Source organism: Ovis aries, chromosome 20 (assembly GCF_016772045.2).
Source record: "Ovis aries strain OAR_USU_Benz2616 breed Rambouillet chromosome 20, ARS-UI_Ramb_v3.0, whole genome shotgun sequence".
In the NCBI taxonomy this organism is placed as follows: domain Eukaryota; kingdom Metazoa; phylum Chordata; class Mammalia; order Artiodactyla; family Bovidae; genus Ovis; species Ovis aries.
In genome coordinates, this window is record NC_056073.1 from 48,803,906 (window position 1) to 48,822,023 (window position 18,118).

General features: G+C 49.0%; 1 protein-coding gene across 1 annotated transcript in view; it reads right to left on the bottom strand.

The window, feature by feature from the left end:
* Positions 1 to 17,776, bottom strand: part of CDYL (chromodomain Y like) — a 95,648-nt gene extending 77,872 nt beyond the window's left edge. The window contains exon 1 of the mRNA XM_027958623.3: positions 17,417 to 17,776. Within this exon, the coding sequence (XP_027814424.1) occupies positions 17,417 to 17,440 (24 nt within the window). The 5' untranslated portion in view covers positions 17,441 to 17,776. The remainder of the gene's footprint in view (positions 1 to 17,416) is intronic.
* Between the last annotated feature and the right edge of the window lie 342 nt (positions 17,777 to 18,118).

Here is an 18,118-nt window from a genome sequence, read left to right on the forward strand (position 1 = left end):
TCATTGGAAACACTGATGCTAAAGTTGAAACTCCAATACTTTGGCCACCTGATGTGAAGAACTGACTCACTGGAAAAGACCCTGATGCTGGGAAAGATTGAAGGTGGGCGGAGAAGGGGATGACAGAGGATGAGATAGTTGGATAGCATCTCCGACTTGATGGACAGAAGTTTGAGTAAGCTCCAGGAGCTGGGACGGACAGGGAGGCCTGGTGTACTGCAGTCCATGGGGTCGCAGAGAGTCAGATGCGACTGAGCTGACTGAACGTGAGTACAATTGTGTGAATATACTAAAAACCATGGATCTTTACACTTTAAAAGGAGGAATTCTATGGTATCCAAATTATATCTCAAAAAAGAGAAAAATGGAAAGAAAGTGAGGGGCAATTCAGGAACAAAAGTCAGTCCACATACAAGGGAAGAGATTCAAACTTGTGATTTTTTAAATTGGTTTATTTTTAAAAGAGAACAAATACTAGATAATAATCTTGATCAAGTGGAGGTGAGGTTGGAGACCTCAAAGAATAGTGAGCCATGTCCTTTATGCTCTCAAGGAAGACAGATAAGCGTATTGCATGCATATCCCATTTCTGGTACACTAAAAAGAACAGAAACATTCTCAGTGAGCATAAGATGCAGTGCATAGATATACTCAAAAGGTAAAGAATACAATGTCCCTGTCACATTTCAGAAGAAATCACTCAATGATTTGATCATTCGGATTAACAGTTAAGTAGATTCTAAAGAAAGTAATGGCAACCACAAGGAAGACAAACAATCTGTATCTTCCAACCAGAAGAATGAATAAATACCCAATCCATACAGAAAAACCTCTCAAACCAACAAATGACTGGGTGGGGGGGGGGGGGAGGATAAAAGAGCAAACATTTTAACAAGCCCAAATGGTTCAGAAAGCATAACACTAAGCTCATAAAAGACCTCACACTGAAGTTTTAAAAATCTTACTATATTTTGCTATCAAGAGACACTTTTAAATAAAACCAGATTTTTTTTAACTAAAAAGGAAAAAGATATGACTAGAAAATACTACCCAAAACATGTCAGTGTAACAACATATAAAAACAAATTTGAAGGAAAAAATTCATTAAAAGAAATACTACACATTGCAGGGCATATAGTCAATGCTTGATGAACACCTGACTGTTTACACACACACATACACATTACAAATACACACACAGAACTCTGAACCAAACAAATCTTGAATTTAATCCCTTTTATAAGATCACTGAAGGAAACCTCCAGAATTAAAATTTCATAAAGACCATTCTCTGGCCACAGGGTAATTCAATTAGAAAATACACAGTAAAGGAATATTTTCACCTTAAGAATATTTAAATTTAAGTACATTTAAGTACTCAGAAAACAGACAAACTCCTTGGGGCTGTAATTTTTTTAATAGTTTTTTTATTTTAAAACATGAAAAAAAATCCTAATCAAACAAACAAGTTAATTAACTTTAAAAAAATAGAAAAATCTAAAGACACTTAAGGTTTAAAAAAACAAAACTTGTATGATGTGGCTAAAGCTGCGCTTACAAGGTAATTTTATAGCCTTCATTAAAGAACAGCATGAGCTATATGTTCAACTCAGTAAGCTAGGAAAAGAGCCAGAGAGCAAAAGAACGCAGAAGGAAACCAAGAGCAAGCAATAAGGCGGAAAGCAGAGAAAAATAATCAATAAAACAAAAAATGGACTCTTTTAAAAAGAATCAAGTGAGATAAACTATTTGTAAGAAAAAAGCACAAAAAACCAAAAGCATGTCCAAGGTATATAATCACAGATCCAGTATGTATAGGTTTTTAAATATCCTAAAATACTCTGATATAAAAAACTTCAGGCTGCAACTGACTTAATAGAAAGCACCAATAAATCAATACAAGGTAATTCTCTAATGAATAATCAAATAGCTCTTCCATTTTAAAAGGAAACAGAAGTTCAGATGATTTTATAGACAGGTAAAAATTTCAGAAACAGAAAATCAAAACAGAAAAATCCAAGAATTCAGCAAGTGTTTCATAATCTAAAAAAATAAGTTGGTTACCTTTCTTTCAAGGGACTATTACAACACATAAGACAATACAGTATAACTAGTGTTTATCCCAGAAATGCAAGGATGGCTTAACATCAGATAATACATTAATAGACATTAAAATATTCAAAGGAACGAGGGGCTGAAATGACAATCTGTAAGAAATGCAGAAAGCACATCCCATACGATTCATTAACCATTCAGGATTAAGAATTCCTCACATGCTAGAAATAAGAGAACTTCAACCGGATTCTTTTTTAAAAAAGGTATCTTAGCAACTATCTACCGCTTTTCCTTAATAATAAAATTTTATAGAACTCTCAGAATTTAAAGTAAGAATCCTTGTTTTTATAACTGATACTCAACACTGTACTGATGGTCCCAGCCAAAGTAACAAGGTTAAGAACTAACAGGTATAAACTTGAAAAGAAAAAAATATACGATCACCCCTATTTCCACAGATGATTATCTACATATAAATCCAAAAGCATCCACTACGTTTCCAAATGAGATAGTTCAACAAGGTGGCTAGACACAGTGATGGAATATAAACAGGCTTCCTATGCACAAATTACTAACTAGTTAGAAAATATAACTTTCAATAAATCTAAGAAAGGCTGTGAAGAACTTTTAAAAGTGAGTAATAAAACATTAGTTAAGAACCAAAAGGTGGGGAGGGGTGAGAGAGAGGCGGCTTCCACACCCCCCCACAACCCCACCCCCCCACCCCCTGATTCATCATCTCTTCCCATTAGCTCCTCCCCAGCATCATACAACCCTCTATAATCTCTATCTTAAAGCAAACAAACTCTGGAGCCTACCCAGCCCTCCTGGCTCCCTTTTGGAAACACTGGTCCTGAGAACGGCCTCCGTGTCTCTTTTCCCACGCTCTCAGGAGCCCGAGCCAGGTGTAGCCCTGGACTCCCCCACCAGCCGCTGCCAAACCTGAAGGTCAATCCCAGGTCGTCCCCGCGGCACTCAGCACAGTCGTCCCCTCCTCGGAACCTCCTCACCTGCTTCCAGCGCGCCGCCGCCGCTCTCCTGCCCACACCGCTCGAGTCTCCTGCCCAGCATCTTCCCCCCCCCGCCCCGCCAGCTCTATGTAGGAATGTTCGCAACCTGCGACTTTCAGGGCTCTTCTCCACCCACACTCACTGCCGGGTGCCCTCCCTCCCCGGCCGTATGCCGTGGCGCCTGACGCCTCGGTCGTGTCCGACTCCGCGACCCCGCGGACTGTAGGCGGCTGCCGTGCCCTCCTCCAGGCAATCTTCCTGACCCCGGGATCGAACCCGAGTCTCCTGTGTCTCCTGCACCGGCCGGTGAGTTCTGCTACCACTGCGCCACCTGAGAAGAACCAGGTTTACCCAATGAAGACGTACTAAGTCCGAGTCCAGGTCAGTGAGGGGAATCGCACCAGCTCTGCAGAGGCGGACATCCCCCAAAAGCACCTCCCGCCGAAGCACGTGCCCTGCACGCTAGGCTTGCAGCGCCGCCGGGCCGCCCGGCCACGCCCGCGTGTCTAAAACGCGTCTCAAACTTAACGCGTCCAGAACCCATCTCCCACTTATCCACCCCCTTAGATCTCCCCAGCGATAAAACGCAAGCCGAGCCCTGAGCAGTCACGCCTGTCTGAACAACTGGCCGACCCCATTCTCCGAGTGACGCAAGCCCGAAAACCCCAGGTTCTTTCCGCTTCTTCTCCTTCCGTCACACCGGACACCCGATCCTCGAGTCAGGCGTGCTCAGCTCCACCTTCGACACAGACCCCGGGGGCAATCACTCCTCACTACTCCACCGGCCCCCCGGGTATCAAACGCCAGCATCTTCTGCCCGAGCAACTGTGCCCGTCTTCCTTCCTCCCTAGCCCCGCCCCAGCTGGTTCTCCCTATATACCGGCACCCAACACAACCCTTTAAAAATGTGAATTTGAGTATGTCACCCCTCCCAAGGCTCCCCGCCTCAGTAAAGACCAAACTCAGAGTATTGGGCACATCTACAAAGGGCCCCCGCTTGGACCCCAGACCCCGACCTCAGGTACCAGCTGTCTCTCCAGCTCCAGACACACCCGCCTCCAGGGGCACTCCTTCCTTTTCAAGCCCCAAACATCACCGTATCAGTGGGGCCTTCTCTGACAATGAACATGAAACAAGCCCCCCGGCTGCCACCCCACTTAGCCTACCAGCACCACGAGAGGCTGAGCACCGGGTAGGACTCGCCCGTCGGGCCCACTGTGCACCTCCAATGCCACCGAGGGACCCACGCGCGCAACCCCGGCGGGGAAGAGGAAGAACGCGCCACCAAACTGCTGAGCCATCTTTCAGAAAAGAGAACAAGGTCACCCTATTCGGCAGGGCAAGTTTCCCAGGCTTATTATAAAGCCGACCGATTACAGAGTCAGGTGTGATCATGACGAGACAAACATCGGGTAAACAGGAGAAACTGGCGGACGCGTGCACACACACGGAAACTTCACACACGGCAGAGAGGCAGACAGGTCGAGGAGAGGGCGACCGGTTCTACAAACCGAGACGGCAGACGACCCGCAGCTGAAAGACAAACCAGATCCCGGCGCACACCATGAAAATCAGCCGCAGGGCTTTCTCACCGTAGGACACAAAACTTTTGGATGAGACGACGACAGTGATCTGGGGATAGGAAGTATTTGCTACATGAGAAATGAAATGAGGAAGAAAAACTTGATTAAAATGTAAATTTTCATTAACTTTGTGGGTGAAATACGTATGTTACGGATTTTTAAATCTTTTAAGAGCGAGGACACACACAGATATTTACAAGACGAATAACAAAAAGTAGGATTAATTACAAAGATCTTCAACAAGATCAGAGGTTCCACTTGCCCAGAATTTGGCCCAAAAGAGAATTTGAAAGTGTGCGGGAAACCGCTTTTGACTTACAGCATATCACCACCTTAACTCACTAAAACTTTATAGTTTTGAATTACTCTGATCCTTTCTCAGATTCATTTTTTGTGGATTTTCATTCATTTTTTCCTTGAAAAAGTAAAAAAGAAAAAAGTAGAAAAAAATGGACCGATTAACATAAAAAGGTTTTTACAGCACGATACACAATTCCTTCAGTGTTGACTTCTACGTGTCTTCTGAACAGCATGGATAGAATTCTGTGTTTATGAAATAACTGACTTGTAAATGCACCCTTCTATCTGCATTCATGCACAGAGCTGTTCCTAACGATGGGCCTCTACGGTTTACGCTAGATAACCTGGGTGTTACAGCAGGGGATGCTTTTTTCCCCCTTTGACTTCCACCTTCTTTTCTCCTTAGACACGGGCAGAGCCTTTATGTAGAAACCGTGAGTAAGGTGATGAGACCATCAAATTCAAAGCACTTGCCTGCCAAACGAGCGTCAGCTAATTCAAGTAGAAGTGACCTTAAGAGACCAAACTCTTTATTTCAAAGAAGCTGTTGACAACACCAAACATTCTCGGGTCTTTTTCCTCTTTTAGGATTGCCCTCCGACAGCCTTTTGAATATCCCCCATGGCGCCAAAAATCCACAAAAAATGAATCTGAGAAAGGATCAGAGTAATTCAAAACCATAAAGTTTTAGTGAGTTAAGTTGGTGATATGCTGTAAGTCAAAAGCGGTTTCCCAAACACTTTCAAATTCTCTTTTGGACCAAATTCTGGGCAAGTGGAACCTCTGATCTTTCTTTTCATCAATGTTTTGTGCTTCGTTATAGCCACCTGTTCAACCTAAAATCCTTGGTGATATTCAAAAACTGTTATCTGTGTTGATGCATTAGGTTCATGCTCCTGGCAAATTCGCTTAATCCCATACAAAGCCGGTTCATTCTCTACCCTATAATTAGTCACTAGTTCTAGGTCCATACAAAGACTTCCACGCTGCTGGGCACAGGAACTCTACCGGTAATTCCCGGGAGCTCCCAGGAGCCCCACGAGAAAATGTTGCTATTTCAGTCACATCTTCTCTACGTCTGCTTAGTGATCCCAAGGATGGAGACCGTGGAGAGAAAGGCAAGTGAGGATGCTGGCTGGGATCCTCCTTGGTTTTTTATAATCAAACCACCATCGACTGTTAACTCATACTACAAAGAGTGCAAGAAGTAAGAAACCCTTAAAACTCCAGTCCTCGTGGCAAGAACAGTCAGTGGACTCCTTTTGTTGTTGAGGTGTGGGCTAGCATGTGTCTTAGAGAATAATCTCTAACACCTTAACATAAACCCTAACTCACCCGGGGTAATGCCTCCCAGACTCTAAGAAACTTTTCTAAAGCTTGCAAAAGATCTGTGTGTGTGCTAAGACGCTTCAGGCGTGTCCGACTCAGAGTGACCACATGGACTGTAGCCCGCCAGGCTCCTCTGTCCATAGGATTCTCCAGGCAAGAATACTGGAGTGGGTTGCTATTCCCTCCTCCAGGGGATCTTCCCAACCCAGGGATCAAACCTGAATCTCTGTCTCCTGCACGAGCAGGCAGGTTCTTTATCACAGGCACCACCTACATATACATAGACAGTATTGGCACATCACAGTTAACTGATCATTCAAACTCAAAGATTTTTTTAAGGTTTAAGCAAGCTTCACATTTAAAGGGTATCATTATAAACTCTCTTGAAGAAATTTTTCAAATGCCACTTTTAACAAACCCATAAATCATTTAAGAATGCTAACCAAATAGCTCTTCGCTAACCCCTGCTAAGGTATATGGAACACAGAGAAAAGTAAACCTCCCCACAGGTTCGCCGCATTTTTGTATCATTACTAACCTCTTACACGTAACAGACAAGCAGAAACCTGACCGATGACCCATCCTAGACTGATAATGATGTCCAACCGGACTGAGAAGTCATCTCCCACTCAGGACAAAACCTTCCGGGAAAAGGGGAAGGACGACAGATACGCAGCAAGCAAAGCTGGATTCAGTTCAGAAGCTGGTTTGGAAAAACAGAGCGAGGCTACTGTTCACTCGGTTTTCTCATTACTTCTGTGAACAGTTCAACGCTGCATCGCCCGACGGGGCAGGAGGAGCAGAGCGCAGCAAAGCAGCAGGCGGGAGGAGAAGACGTCCGCTCCCGGCCGCTGACCCGGGGAGACAGAGATCAGAGGAGAGCTTCGGTTCCGAGCAGACCCTGCCGCCACACCTGGGGCCACCGGCCTGCAGTGCACACAGCCCCAGGAGCCCACCTGCCCCCACACGAGGCTCTCAAGCCCCTTCCTCCCCAGGCAGCGGGTGCTTCAGTGGGACTCTCTGGGGCTTCTGTCCCCGGGGGTATTCAGGGGAGCCTTTGGGGGAGGCTCATCAGACCACACAGCCGGGCTGGCGAGAAAGGAGGGCTGGTCGACCCCAGCATTCCCCCTGGCTGGGGACGCTACTGTCTCAGAAAGCTCAAGGAGGAGCGGAAGCCAGTGGTGCAGGTAACTCCGAAGGGGGCCTTCTCCCCTGTCTGTGCGGATCAGCTGTCTGCGCTGACCGCCTGTATACATGGAGAGGGGAGGCTCCCCAAGTCTTGCTCTAGGCAGCACCCCCACCTCCGCACACGCTGCTCCTCCCTCAAGAGAGATCACACGACAGTCATACTTGTTGCTAGGAGTGCAAAGGGTACACCCGCGAGGGGAGAGAAGTCAGAGGACTAAGTCCAGGGGGTGGGGGGACCAGAGAGCCAGGGCCGCCTCCTTGGGACTCTGAGGCATCAGGCAGGTCGGGGGGTTCCCTTTGAACTGCATGGATGAGAAGTGAGGTGAGCCAAGGGGGGCAGCCGGACGCCCACTCGCAGAGCTCCAAGTGTAGCGACAAGCCAGAGCCTGTCTGGGTCAAGGGCCTCCAAGGGCTCTTTGCAGACGGAAATCAGGCTGCAGGGACCAACCTTGCCGAGGGGACGGGAGATGCAGGATGGAGGGAGGGAGGAATGAAGGACAGAGCCCAGGAGACAGGACGTTTCCTGGGGGCTCCGGCCAGCCCAGGGTCGGGAGGTGTGCAACAGGCGGGCCCAGCGCCAGCAGCCCGCTCCTCAGAGAAGCAGAGCAGGAGGCAACTGTCCCTGCACCTTCCTTCAACACCCAGACAAGACTTCAGATAGAAACTAAATGTCTTTCCAACATCAAGGGTACAAACAAGGGCTGAAACAAGATTTCTTAAATTGTTTATCGGTGACTCAGTTCAAATATTTTCATTCACATTTCACTAAAATCATCTAATCCTTCTGCCACCCAGCGCCGTCACGGAAGAGGACAGGGCGGGTCCCTGCCCTTAACCCGGGGTTAAGAGGATGGTGAGGAGATGAACAAAGACACCAACTCCCGGCTCGTCTTCCTGAAGCATCAAGCCAGCCCAAAGATTTATGGAGCAGCATTAACGGGCAATTACTCTGAAAACACTTGTCAAGCCAAAGATCATTCCGTGCAGCACACTGTTAGCTCCACAGAAGTTTCCGGAGGATGAGAGGATTCAAAGCCAGGTGGGGTCTGCAACCCCTTCCCTCCGCGCCTGATGACGTTTGCTCTCTCTCCTCTGCCATCAGGAATCCCTGAGTGGGACACTTTGGAGAACGGACCACAGAATTAAACTGAGCTCTGTCGCTTACATCCCCAAACTTCTTACAAGTCATTTTTGATCGCTCTTTTCCACCCAGGGCTTTTCTCTCTGTAAACAGGCTCTTCAGCCGCTGGAGGGGCTCAGGAGTCCCTGTGATCTGTGACTGCAGGTGCCACGCCAGGGTCCCTCTGCAGCCTGTCTCGAGAACACACTTCCTCAGGTCAGCTCGCCTGCCCTCAGCGGCTCCCTCTCCCCTTCCAGCTCTCTGCTCCTAACACACTAAGGAAGCCAGGGAGCCCAAGCGCATCGTGCCGCAAATACAGGCGATCGGCCTCCAAGAGAGACCTGGAGACCTGGTTGTCTGTGGTGTGACAACCTGTTATAGTCAGGAGCACTTCTGCCTTGGTTCTCACATTCTGAGCAGCTGAGGCTTCCAGATCAGTTACATGCTAAGACAATCTGCCCGCAACTCTGGGCTGCTCTGAACTCCCAACAGTCATCTACTGATGAAAAACATTACCATTGTACCCAAAGGTATTCGTGACCTGCAACCAACCAGGGGTAGGGAAGCAGGGTGGTCAACCAACAAAGGCTGCAAACTGCCACCCTCTTGAAAGCCTCACACGGCAAAAACAAAAAGTACAGATGCTTCCCAAAAACACTGGGCTAACTTCTCCAGCTACTACTGGTTAGACCCCCACCCCCACCCCCCCTACACACTTTTCAACCGGCGGGTAAACATAAATGCTGTGGCCAACATTTCAAATACTCTTTCCAGGAACACACTTTTCCTTCAAATTATTTGTATCAAGTTTAGAAATAACTTTCCTCCAAAACACCATATGGCTTTTCAAACAAGACCTAAATGCACAATTCTCACATACATGGTATGATTTCAAATAATGCAACTTCAGTCACTATAACATTTGTATTTCAGCTGAAAGTCGGCAATTATTAATGGCTCACCATGTTCATACCCTCAGATGCACTAATATAAACCCCAAAATGGACAGCCCATCTTTCCAGGAGAAAATATTCATCATATTTAATACCTAGAGAGAGTCATGCACTGTTGTTACTTGCTAAATCGTGTCCGACTCTGAGACCCCCATGGACTGTAGCCTGCCAGGCTCCTTGGACTCCGTGGCATTTTCCAAGCAAGAACACTAGAGTGGGTTGCCATTTCCTTCTCCAGGGGATCTTCCTGACCCAGGGATCCAACCAGCATCTCTTGCATGGCAGGTGGGTTCTTCACCGTCTGAGCACGTGGGAAGCAATGCTTACTTGACTTACTTACACGTTACTTACTTATAAGTAATGCTTAAGCAAACACAAATGATTAGTAGTGTCAAACAAAAAGGAAATGAATGAGTCACCCAGAGTCTGAAGGGGAGGGAGTCTTCCTGCTAACGGTGACCTCTGATAAGCTTCTGAATGAGGATGGGCACTGGGGCTGCCCAGCCGGTGAAGCCACCGTGTACTGGCACCACAGAGGGTAGGAGAGGGGTGGCGGGGGTTGCAGAGGTGGACCAAGCAGGCCAACTGCTGTGGCTTCACCGGCTCCAGCCAAGCCCACAGGCCAACCTTAGGTGAAGGTTGATAAGAATCAGAATCGCGTGTAGAGCGGGAAGGCAGAGCGAAGGCACTGTACGTTATGTTTCAGAAGCACTCGCTGTAAGTCGTATGTCCATCTGCATAAACAGTTACCCCTGAAATGCAGTTCACACTTTCTCTGCATTCTATCTTTAGATAAACCTTAAGTATTGGCTCAAGCTCTTGATCCGAGATACCACAAATTCCAAATCAGAACCGTGTCTTCAGATCCTGGCGAAAAAAAAAGCAAACAGGTTTCCAAAAGGCACTCTCACTGCAAAATAACTAGATCATCAATAAAATACAACTCTTAACACCTCCCTGGGCTGGCGGTAAGCAAGGAAAATATCCAAGAGCCCCAGGAACTTCCTCCAACCCAAACCAACCGTGAGTCAGTCAGTCATAATAAAAGTAGACAAACACCAAAGAGGAAGAAAGCCAGCCAGACTGATGAGGATGGGGAAGGGGAGGACCAGAATATTCAGAAACAAAAAATACAACTTAAAATGAAAGACCCAATGGACGAGTTAATTGATGATTAGAACCAGAAGTGAGACCCGAGGACACACCCAGAATGCAAACAAAACAGAGACAAGGAGATGCCTACAAGAGAGTAAGACGGGGATTGTGAAGGGGGCGGGGGCGGCGCAGCGGCAGAGTTTAGAAGCCCAGTGGGATCAGATGATAAGACGGCCAACAATCTTTCAGAACCCACAAGACACAAATCCACAAGGAAAGCACAACATACATCAAGACAGTCAATAAACAGGAAGTTACACAGAGATACACTGTAACAAGTCTCCAGAACACCAAAGACAAGGAGAGGATCCCAGAGCCACCAGAGGCAGAAGGCAGACCTCCTCCAGGCTGACAACCTCCTCCTCAACAATAATGGGGAAGCCAGAGGGCACAGGAGCTTCAGGATGCTGAAGGAAAATGCTCAAGCAACTGATTCGATTCTAAAGAAAAATGAGGGCAAAATAAAGACAGTTCCAGGTAATCAGAAAACCAGAGGCTTTCCCACCAACAACCCCTCACTTGAGAAATCTCTGAAGGATATACTTGAAAAGGGGGGCAGAAAAAGAGAAGGAAAAAAAAAAAAACAAACAGGAAAGTTCTGAGATAAGACTGATAATCAAAGAAACAGGCAAAGATGCAGGTGAAGCTTACCAAATGCTGTCTGTATGGAGCAGCAAGGTTCTGCTTGGTGAGATTTTGTGCACACAGGCTGCTGAACACTGGAGAAGAACAGCAAGTGAGTTCTGGGGTGGATCAGTGCTACAGGACCTGAAGTCCCTGCATCATCAAAAGTGGAGCTGAAATACTAACTGCAGGCTTCATGGATGGAGAATCCCAAGAAGAGCCACTTACAGACTGCCAGCAGCATACAGCCTCACACCGGGTCACGAGGCCTCAGCATCGCTTCACCGCAGGCTCTGGCTGAAGCAGAGCAGAGCCTGGCAAAAACGGTGTCAAACTGGCCCAATGCAGGGGTGTGAAACCCCGGTCTCAAGAACAAGTTTGATTCTCTTCTGGGAGTCCTAGATCCCTCTGAGAAACAGAAAAAAGCTGCTGATCCTCTTCCCCAGAAAAACACTTAGGACTTGAACAAATTTTCACACCAAAGCAAAAGACCTTCCCCAGACATGGGTCCTCCCAGGCCTTGATCAGCTCAAAAAGCTGGAGAGTTAAGTCTGTGTGGGAAACAGTCAAGTTAGGCGTTCTCCCCATCCCAGGCTTAAAACCACATATGCCAATGAGGGGCTGAGTGTAAAAGGAACACCTGGGCATCAAGTCTGGGGAGGAGGAATCTGGAGGTGAATCATTCCTTTAATTCACTGTATCATTAAAACATAATCCGACCATCAATACAACTACTGTAAAATCTGAACTGTGGGAAATAATGACCACAAAAGAATTCTCAAAGACAATCCACACCAACCTTACAACCTGGTGGACAAGTACGCCAAATGACAGAGACAGAAAACAAGACATTCCAGAAACCGCCCTTAACCTCACGACTGAGTAGTTTTAATGCCCCCTTCCTGGAACGACTCGGTTAACCAGGGGCAACACCATACAGAGCCTGAAAAATGGACTTGTGCGCCCACCTGGAGCTCAACTTCTGGGAAGGCACGTCCCGATCCCTCGGCGTTGTCGAGAAACAGGCCGGTGCAATCTGGAGGTTTCCAAATCCACTCTTAAGAAGGAAGGTGTGTAAAGCAGAGATTCTGGTCTCCATTGAAACACAGCAAATTGCAAACTTAGGGTTTAGGACCCAGAATCTGCATTTTAATAAGACCCACGACGATGCTGTGGTGAAGACCCCTTACGAAAGCTTGACTCAGACCCGGCTTTATATAGCTCAGACACTCAAAACTTAATGAAGCATGTCCTACGTATCATGAAAATACATTCGGTGGTTAAAATCATTATAGGGCATGAGGCGTCTTAGGTACCACAGCAAGAACAGAAAAACTTAAGTACACAGGAGCTGGAAGCAAATTCAGAGCAAATGCATGGGAGACGTCTCCATCCTCCCCGACCAGGCAAATGCATAAATACCCTCAGCGATTCACATTTAACAGACTGTGTTAATTTTCAAAACACACACACGTGACTCTACCACCACACAATCAATCCCAGCAAATAACTCTATTTTAGTTTTTTTTAGTTGGAGGAAAATTGATTCACAATGTCATGCTGGCTTCTGCCCTACAACAACGTGACTCAGCGCGTCCCTTCCCTCTTGACCTTCCCTCCCACCATCCCACCTCCCTAGGCTGACACAGAGCCAGGGCCGTGCTCCCCGCGTCACACAGCAAATCCCCACTAGCTGTTTTACATATGGTACTGTCTGTATTTCCAAGCTACCCTCAATTCATCCCACCCTCTCCTTCCCCCACTGTGTCCACAAGTGCGTTCTCTCTGTCTGCGTCTCGGCTGCTGCCCTGCAGAGAGAGGTTCCTCAGTACCATTTCTCTAGATTTCCTATATGTCTGTTTAATGTATGACATCTGTTTTTCTCTAACTTACTTCACCGTGTAAAACAGACTCTAGGTTTTCTCTTTTCTTATTTCAGGGATCTCAATCTTAAGAGCCAACAAACCACACACTACAGATGCTGGTTCATCTTGACCAACGTTCATGGAAGGTCTCCTGACTTTTGTGACTTCCACCCAAATTACACAGACAATCTTCGTTATAACTGTGCTTCCGGTCCGTGTACAGAAAAGTCTTGCAATGCACAATCTTATCCCAAAGGGAGGAGAAAGACTCCAAACACTTAACTCTCCCCCAAATCCTGATTGTCATTCCAAACTAACCAACCTGAAGACATGTTTTACAAGCCAGATATAATTTCATTCTTAAAAGCTTACTTCCATTTTTGATTGCCTGAAGCACCCATGTGTTGGATAAATATTTTCTCAGAAGGCCAAGAAGAGATAACGGAGGTCCTCCTGAAATTTAAATTAGCCATTACTCTAGTTCTCAGGAGGAGAAAAGCCCACATCCAATGAGAAAAAGAATGATCAAGATAAAAGAATACTGTTTCCATCGTTTTAGAGTCTTCGCTCAGCCCACCTGAACTCAATCTGATGGTTATTTGACCACTAGATAAATTAAGATCCTCTGGAGTTCACGGTTTTCTTTGGTGATAAACTCAATTCACTTGACATTGAATGAAATCTCAAAGGAAGAAACTCTGCTTTCAGGGTGTGAGCTGGCGGTGGCTCTTTTTAAGAATGGAAGAAGATAAAGATGTTTTATAGGGTGACGTTACCAACTGCTCTGAGATGCTAACGTTACTCAGGCTTCACTCTTCTCTGAAGCAGTGCTCATCACTTCCATTTCACAGATGAGGAAGTCTGGGGGAGATTCAGCTACTTAAGATACACAGCTCTTCCCTTCCTGACCCAGAAGGGAAGACTGGAACCCACACTTCTGGCTCTAAAGCCTAGCGCTGGGATAGGGGTTAGAAGCCCTTTAACTGCTCCATGCCCCACCCTCCATCTCCCCAGCCCCGTGCAAACCCTGCCTCCAGAACAGCTGACCGCTAAAGCTGAGGTCAGCAAACTAAGACCCACAGGCCTGATCCAGCCCACCGCCTGTTTTGTAGAATCCATAGGTTAAGACTGTATTTTTTTTTTTTCACATTTCCAAGTGATTCTTTTTTTAAAAAAGGAAGACAATTACATGACATGTAAAAATTATATGAAATTTGAATTTTCCCACCCTGTGGATGCTTCTGAGTGACAACAGCAGAGCTGAGCAGTGGTAACAGACCACTCGGCCTGCAAGGTCTTGGGTATTAACAACTAGCTGGTCCTCTACACAAACTATGTGGGTCCCTGCCCTAAAGGATGCCTGACTTCTTCTGTAGACTATAAACTTCGCAGGATGGATGAATGCAGAAAAATCTGCCTCCCCTGATCCTAGCTGCTGGAGACGCAGCGGGTAAATCGACTCTGCCCCTCAACCAACAAGCGCTCTCAATGCTGGAAAAGGCTGACGCTGCTTCCCCCTTGGGGGGCTGTTCTCTTCTGCACTCACGAGGCTCGGCTACCGTGACCATTTCACCACTGACCGAGGACAATCACTTCAGAGCAGAAACTGTGCTAAATGTCAGAGGCCTCATTTCTTTTCAGGTGAGAAAACAGAAGTTAAGGAACTCACCCAAGTTCAAGAGGCTACGGCAGACGCAGAAGCCCTGTTCTTACCATCCCAAGTTACTTCAAAAAGCAAGACTCTGAACTTCCTCTCTGTCAACATATCCCTGTGGAATTGTGGAGGTGGAGCCCCAAAAGAAACTTCGACTTCGATTTAAGCAGAACTGGACAAGACCAGGCAACTGGTGCTCCAGGAACTGGTTACTAACGTATCTTGGTGCTTCCCACACCGTTCCCCTCCCCACCTGACAAGCAGCCAGGCAGATGCAGTGTTTACTTCAAACAACTGCCTCACAAGGAATATTGCCTTGATTAACCCAGGACAACTCTATACCTTTAGAAACAAAACCAGACCTCAGAGAGGCATGTTAGATCAGTTAAAACACAATAACAACCATCTCCTTCTGAGCGCGCTCTCTGGGAACGGTGGGTCTGCTTTACACGTTTTTTTCATTTAAACTTCACATCTCTACGAGGGAAGCGTTTGATTCCAATTTTACAGATTGAGGACACTGAGCTTTCAAGGTTAATTTGCTCAAGGTGATGTCAATAACTAGGTTTTCGGCCTCCAAATCCAGGCTCTCAATCGCTACACGCAGGACTTTCAGATAAACTTGCAATCCTAATATAGACACACTGCTGCCTACAAGTAAAGGAGAAGTGAGAAAACGCATTGGGAAAGACACTGACCACGTTATTGACTGTCACCTCAACTGGACCCCCTGCAACACCTTTCCCCAAAATCAGAACTCCAAATGATGAGCTCCACTGTGCAAGTGGGTCGTTTCTCTGCGACGTGTGGGTCGTTTCTCTGCGACGTTCTTCATTCTCCCGACAGAAGCTCTTGGGAGGCACAAACCATTCCCATCCCTCGTCCCTCCCTGGCTCCCCACGGAGCGTCCACAGGGCAGGCATTCAATGACATGCTCTACGAACGACAGCTCGGCACAGAAGGTGACTTATAAATGAATGCTGCCACCAGAGCAGAAAGCCTGAAGATACAGGATAAACAAAGAACTAAATCTGGTTCATAATGCACTACTGGTCAAAATGCTGTCTCCAGAATAATTTGTGACATGTGAGATACAACTCAGGTATAAGGTGCTGCCCTCACCCAACACTAAGGGAACAAGTGACTCGACTGTGTATTTATAACCTCAAAAATGAAGGAAGCATGAACATTCAGGCCTAAAATCCTCACCAACAGTCTGATGTAGAAACCAAAACCCCTCTTGCCCTGGTGCTATGTACTCTCCCAGCTGTTACGTCTCAGCCTCTACTTCCGGGCCTTTTCCCAAACACCACTTTCTTTCTTAGAAAGAATGGAAGCTTGAGAACAGGAGATTTTTTTCCCCCCTTCTTTAGTACCCTAAATGGGGCTTCCCAAGTGGCTGGGGTAAAGAATCCTCCTGGCAATGCAGGAGACTCTAGTTCAGTTCCTGGGTTGGGAAGATCCCCTGGAGGAGGAAATGGCCACCCACTCCACTATTCTTGCCTGGGGAATCCCATGGACAGAGGAACCTGGTCGGGTTGCAGTCCACGGGGTGGCAAAGAGTGGGACACAACTGAGCCCAAATGACCCAAGACAGCATCTTGAATACAGCAGGGCACAGCCAGCGTGTAAAGGACTTGAGCATAATGGCGCACTTTCAGCCAGCCAAGGTACTCCGACCATGTACCATGTCGGGCAGACCACGGATTCTACGGAAGGCAGCCTCCTCCAGAGAACTTTCGCACAAAAAGTTGCTAGAAGGCCAGAACGGATGGTAACACACAGCCGCACGCTGTGCCAAGGGCGGTAACGCACCGGCAAGAGGGGACACCTCGGAAGACTCAGCCGGTTCTCATTAAGCGATCGCTGGGGGCCAAAGGAGCTCTACTCGTTACAGACGCTTCCTTACGTCCCTAAACATCCAGGTCCCTGAACGCATCGGAGGTGAACCCACGGAGTATCCACAAGTGAAGTCTCTTACGAAGCTGTATTTACAAACACGCACCCGAAAGCAAAGAGTGCTCTCCAAGCGTCTGCACTCCCCAGGAAGTCGACTTTGCAACGAGTCAAGAAGTTACATCGGGGCGCACAAGACACGCCTGGAGATCCAAACCAACAACCACACCGCTCCAAGTCGACGCTGGCAAACCCTTGGCCCAGAACTCGCGGTTCTGACGGGGGCCCCCTTCTCGAAGCTCGCACCACCACGGCGCAAAAATGAATGACGGTTGGAGCCGCGTTAGGTTTAAATTTCCTGGCTCCGGCCACAATACCAAACCTAATTAGAGCATGCGGTCAACGCTCGGCCCTCTCGGCGCGGTGTCGGGCAGCGCTCGGGTCGGCAGCAGAGTCGAGAGACAGTCGCACTCGTCCCCGCGCCCCCCCCGCCCCACAACCCCGCAGGCGAGAGCCCCCCACCCAGGAGTGCTCCGCCGGGCGCCCCCACGCCCCGCCGCCAGCACTCCAGCCCCGTCCGCGGTCCGGCCCCGCGGCCGGGACGCCCCCGGCCCGCAAACTCGGGCGCGCGCGCTTCCGTCCAGCAACCCGCGGCCGGGGCGGGGGCCGGGGGAGGGGAGCTACCTCGTACAGCTCCTCGGAGGCCATGGCGGGCGGCGGGGCGCGCGGCGCGGGGCAGGGCCGGCGAGGCGCCGAGCCGCCGGCGGCCCACACTTTGTTCCAGTCGGGTCCCTGCGTGGCCTGCGCTTCCTGCTCCGCGCGGCGCCGGGCGGGCGGGCGCTCACTCCCGCCGCTGCGGGCCGCCGGCCGGGTCGGTGCGCAGGAGCAGCTGCGCAACGCGCCCTCCGCGCCGCGCTCACTCCGCGGCGGGCCGGCTGGGGCTCGGGCTCATCGCGCCGCCGCGGGGCCGGGCCGGGCTGGGGCGGGCGCGGCGGCGGTGCACGGCGGCGCGCGGGCTCCGCGGCTCCCCCTCTCCGCGGTAGTGCAGAAAGCTTCCTACTTGCGGCCGAAAAACCTGCCCCGGCTACTGAGCATGCCCAGTGCGGCCGCCCGGCCCGGCCGAGCCGCGCTCCGGGTTTTCGGGCCGCCCGCGCGGGGTGGGGGGGGCGGGGCGGGGCGGCCGGCGGGCGGGGCGGCGCGGGGAGCGGCGGGCCGCGCTGGGGCTCGGCGGCCAGGCAGGCGGGCAGGAAGGGGCGGGGCCTGAGGCGGGGGCGGGGCCGCGAGCGGGGGCGGGGCCTGCTCGCCCCAGGGCCCTCCGGAGGTCGGGCAGAGCCGCGCGCCCGCCTCGACGTGGGGGGCGTGGCCGCGGCGCGCGTGGGAGGGGCC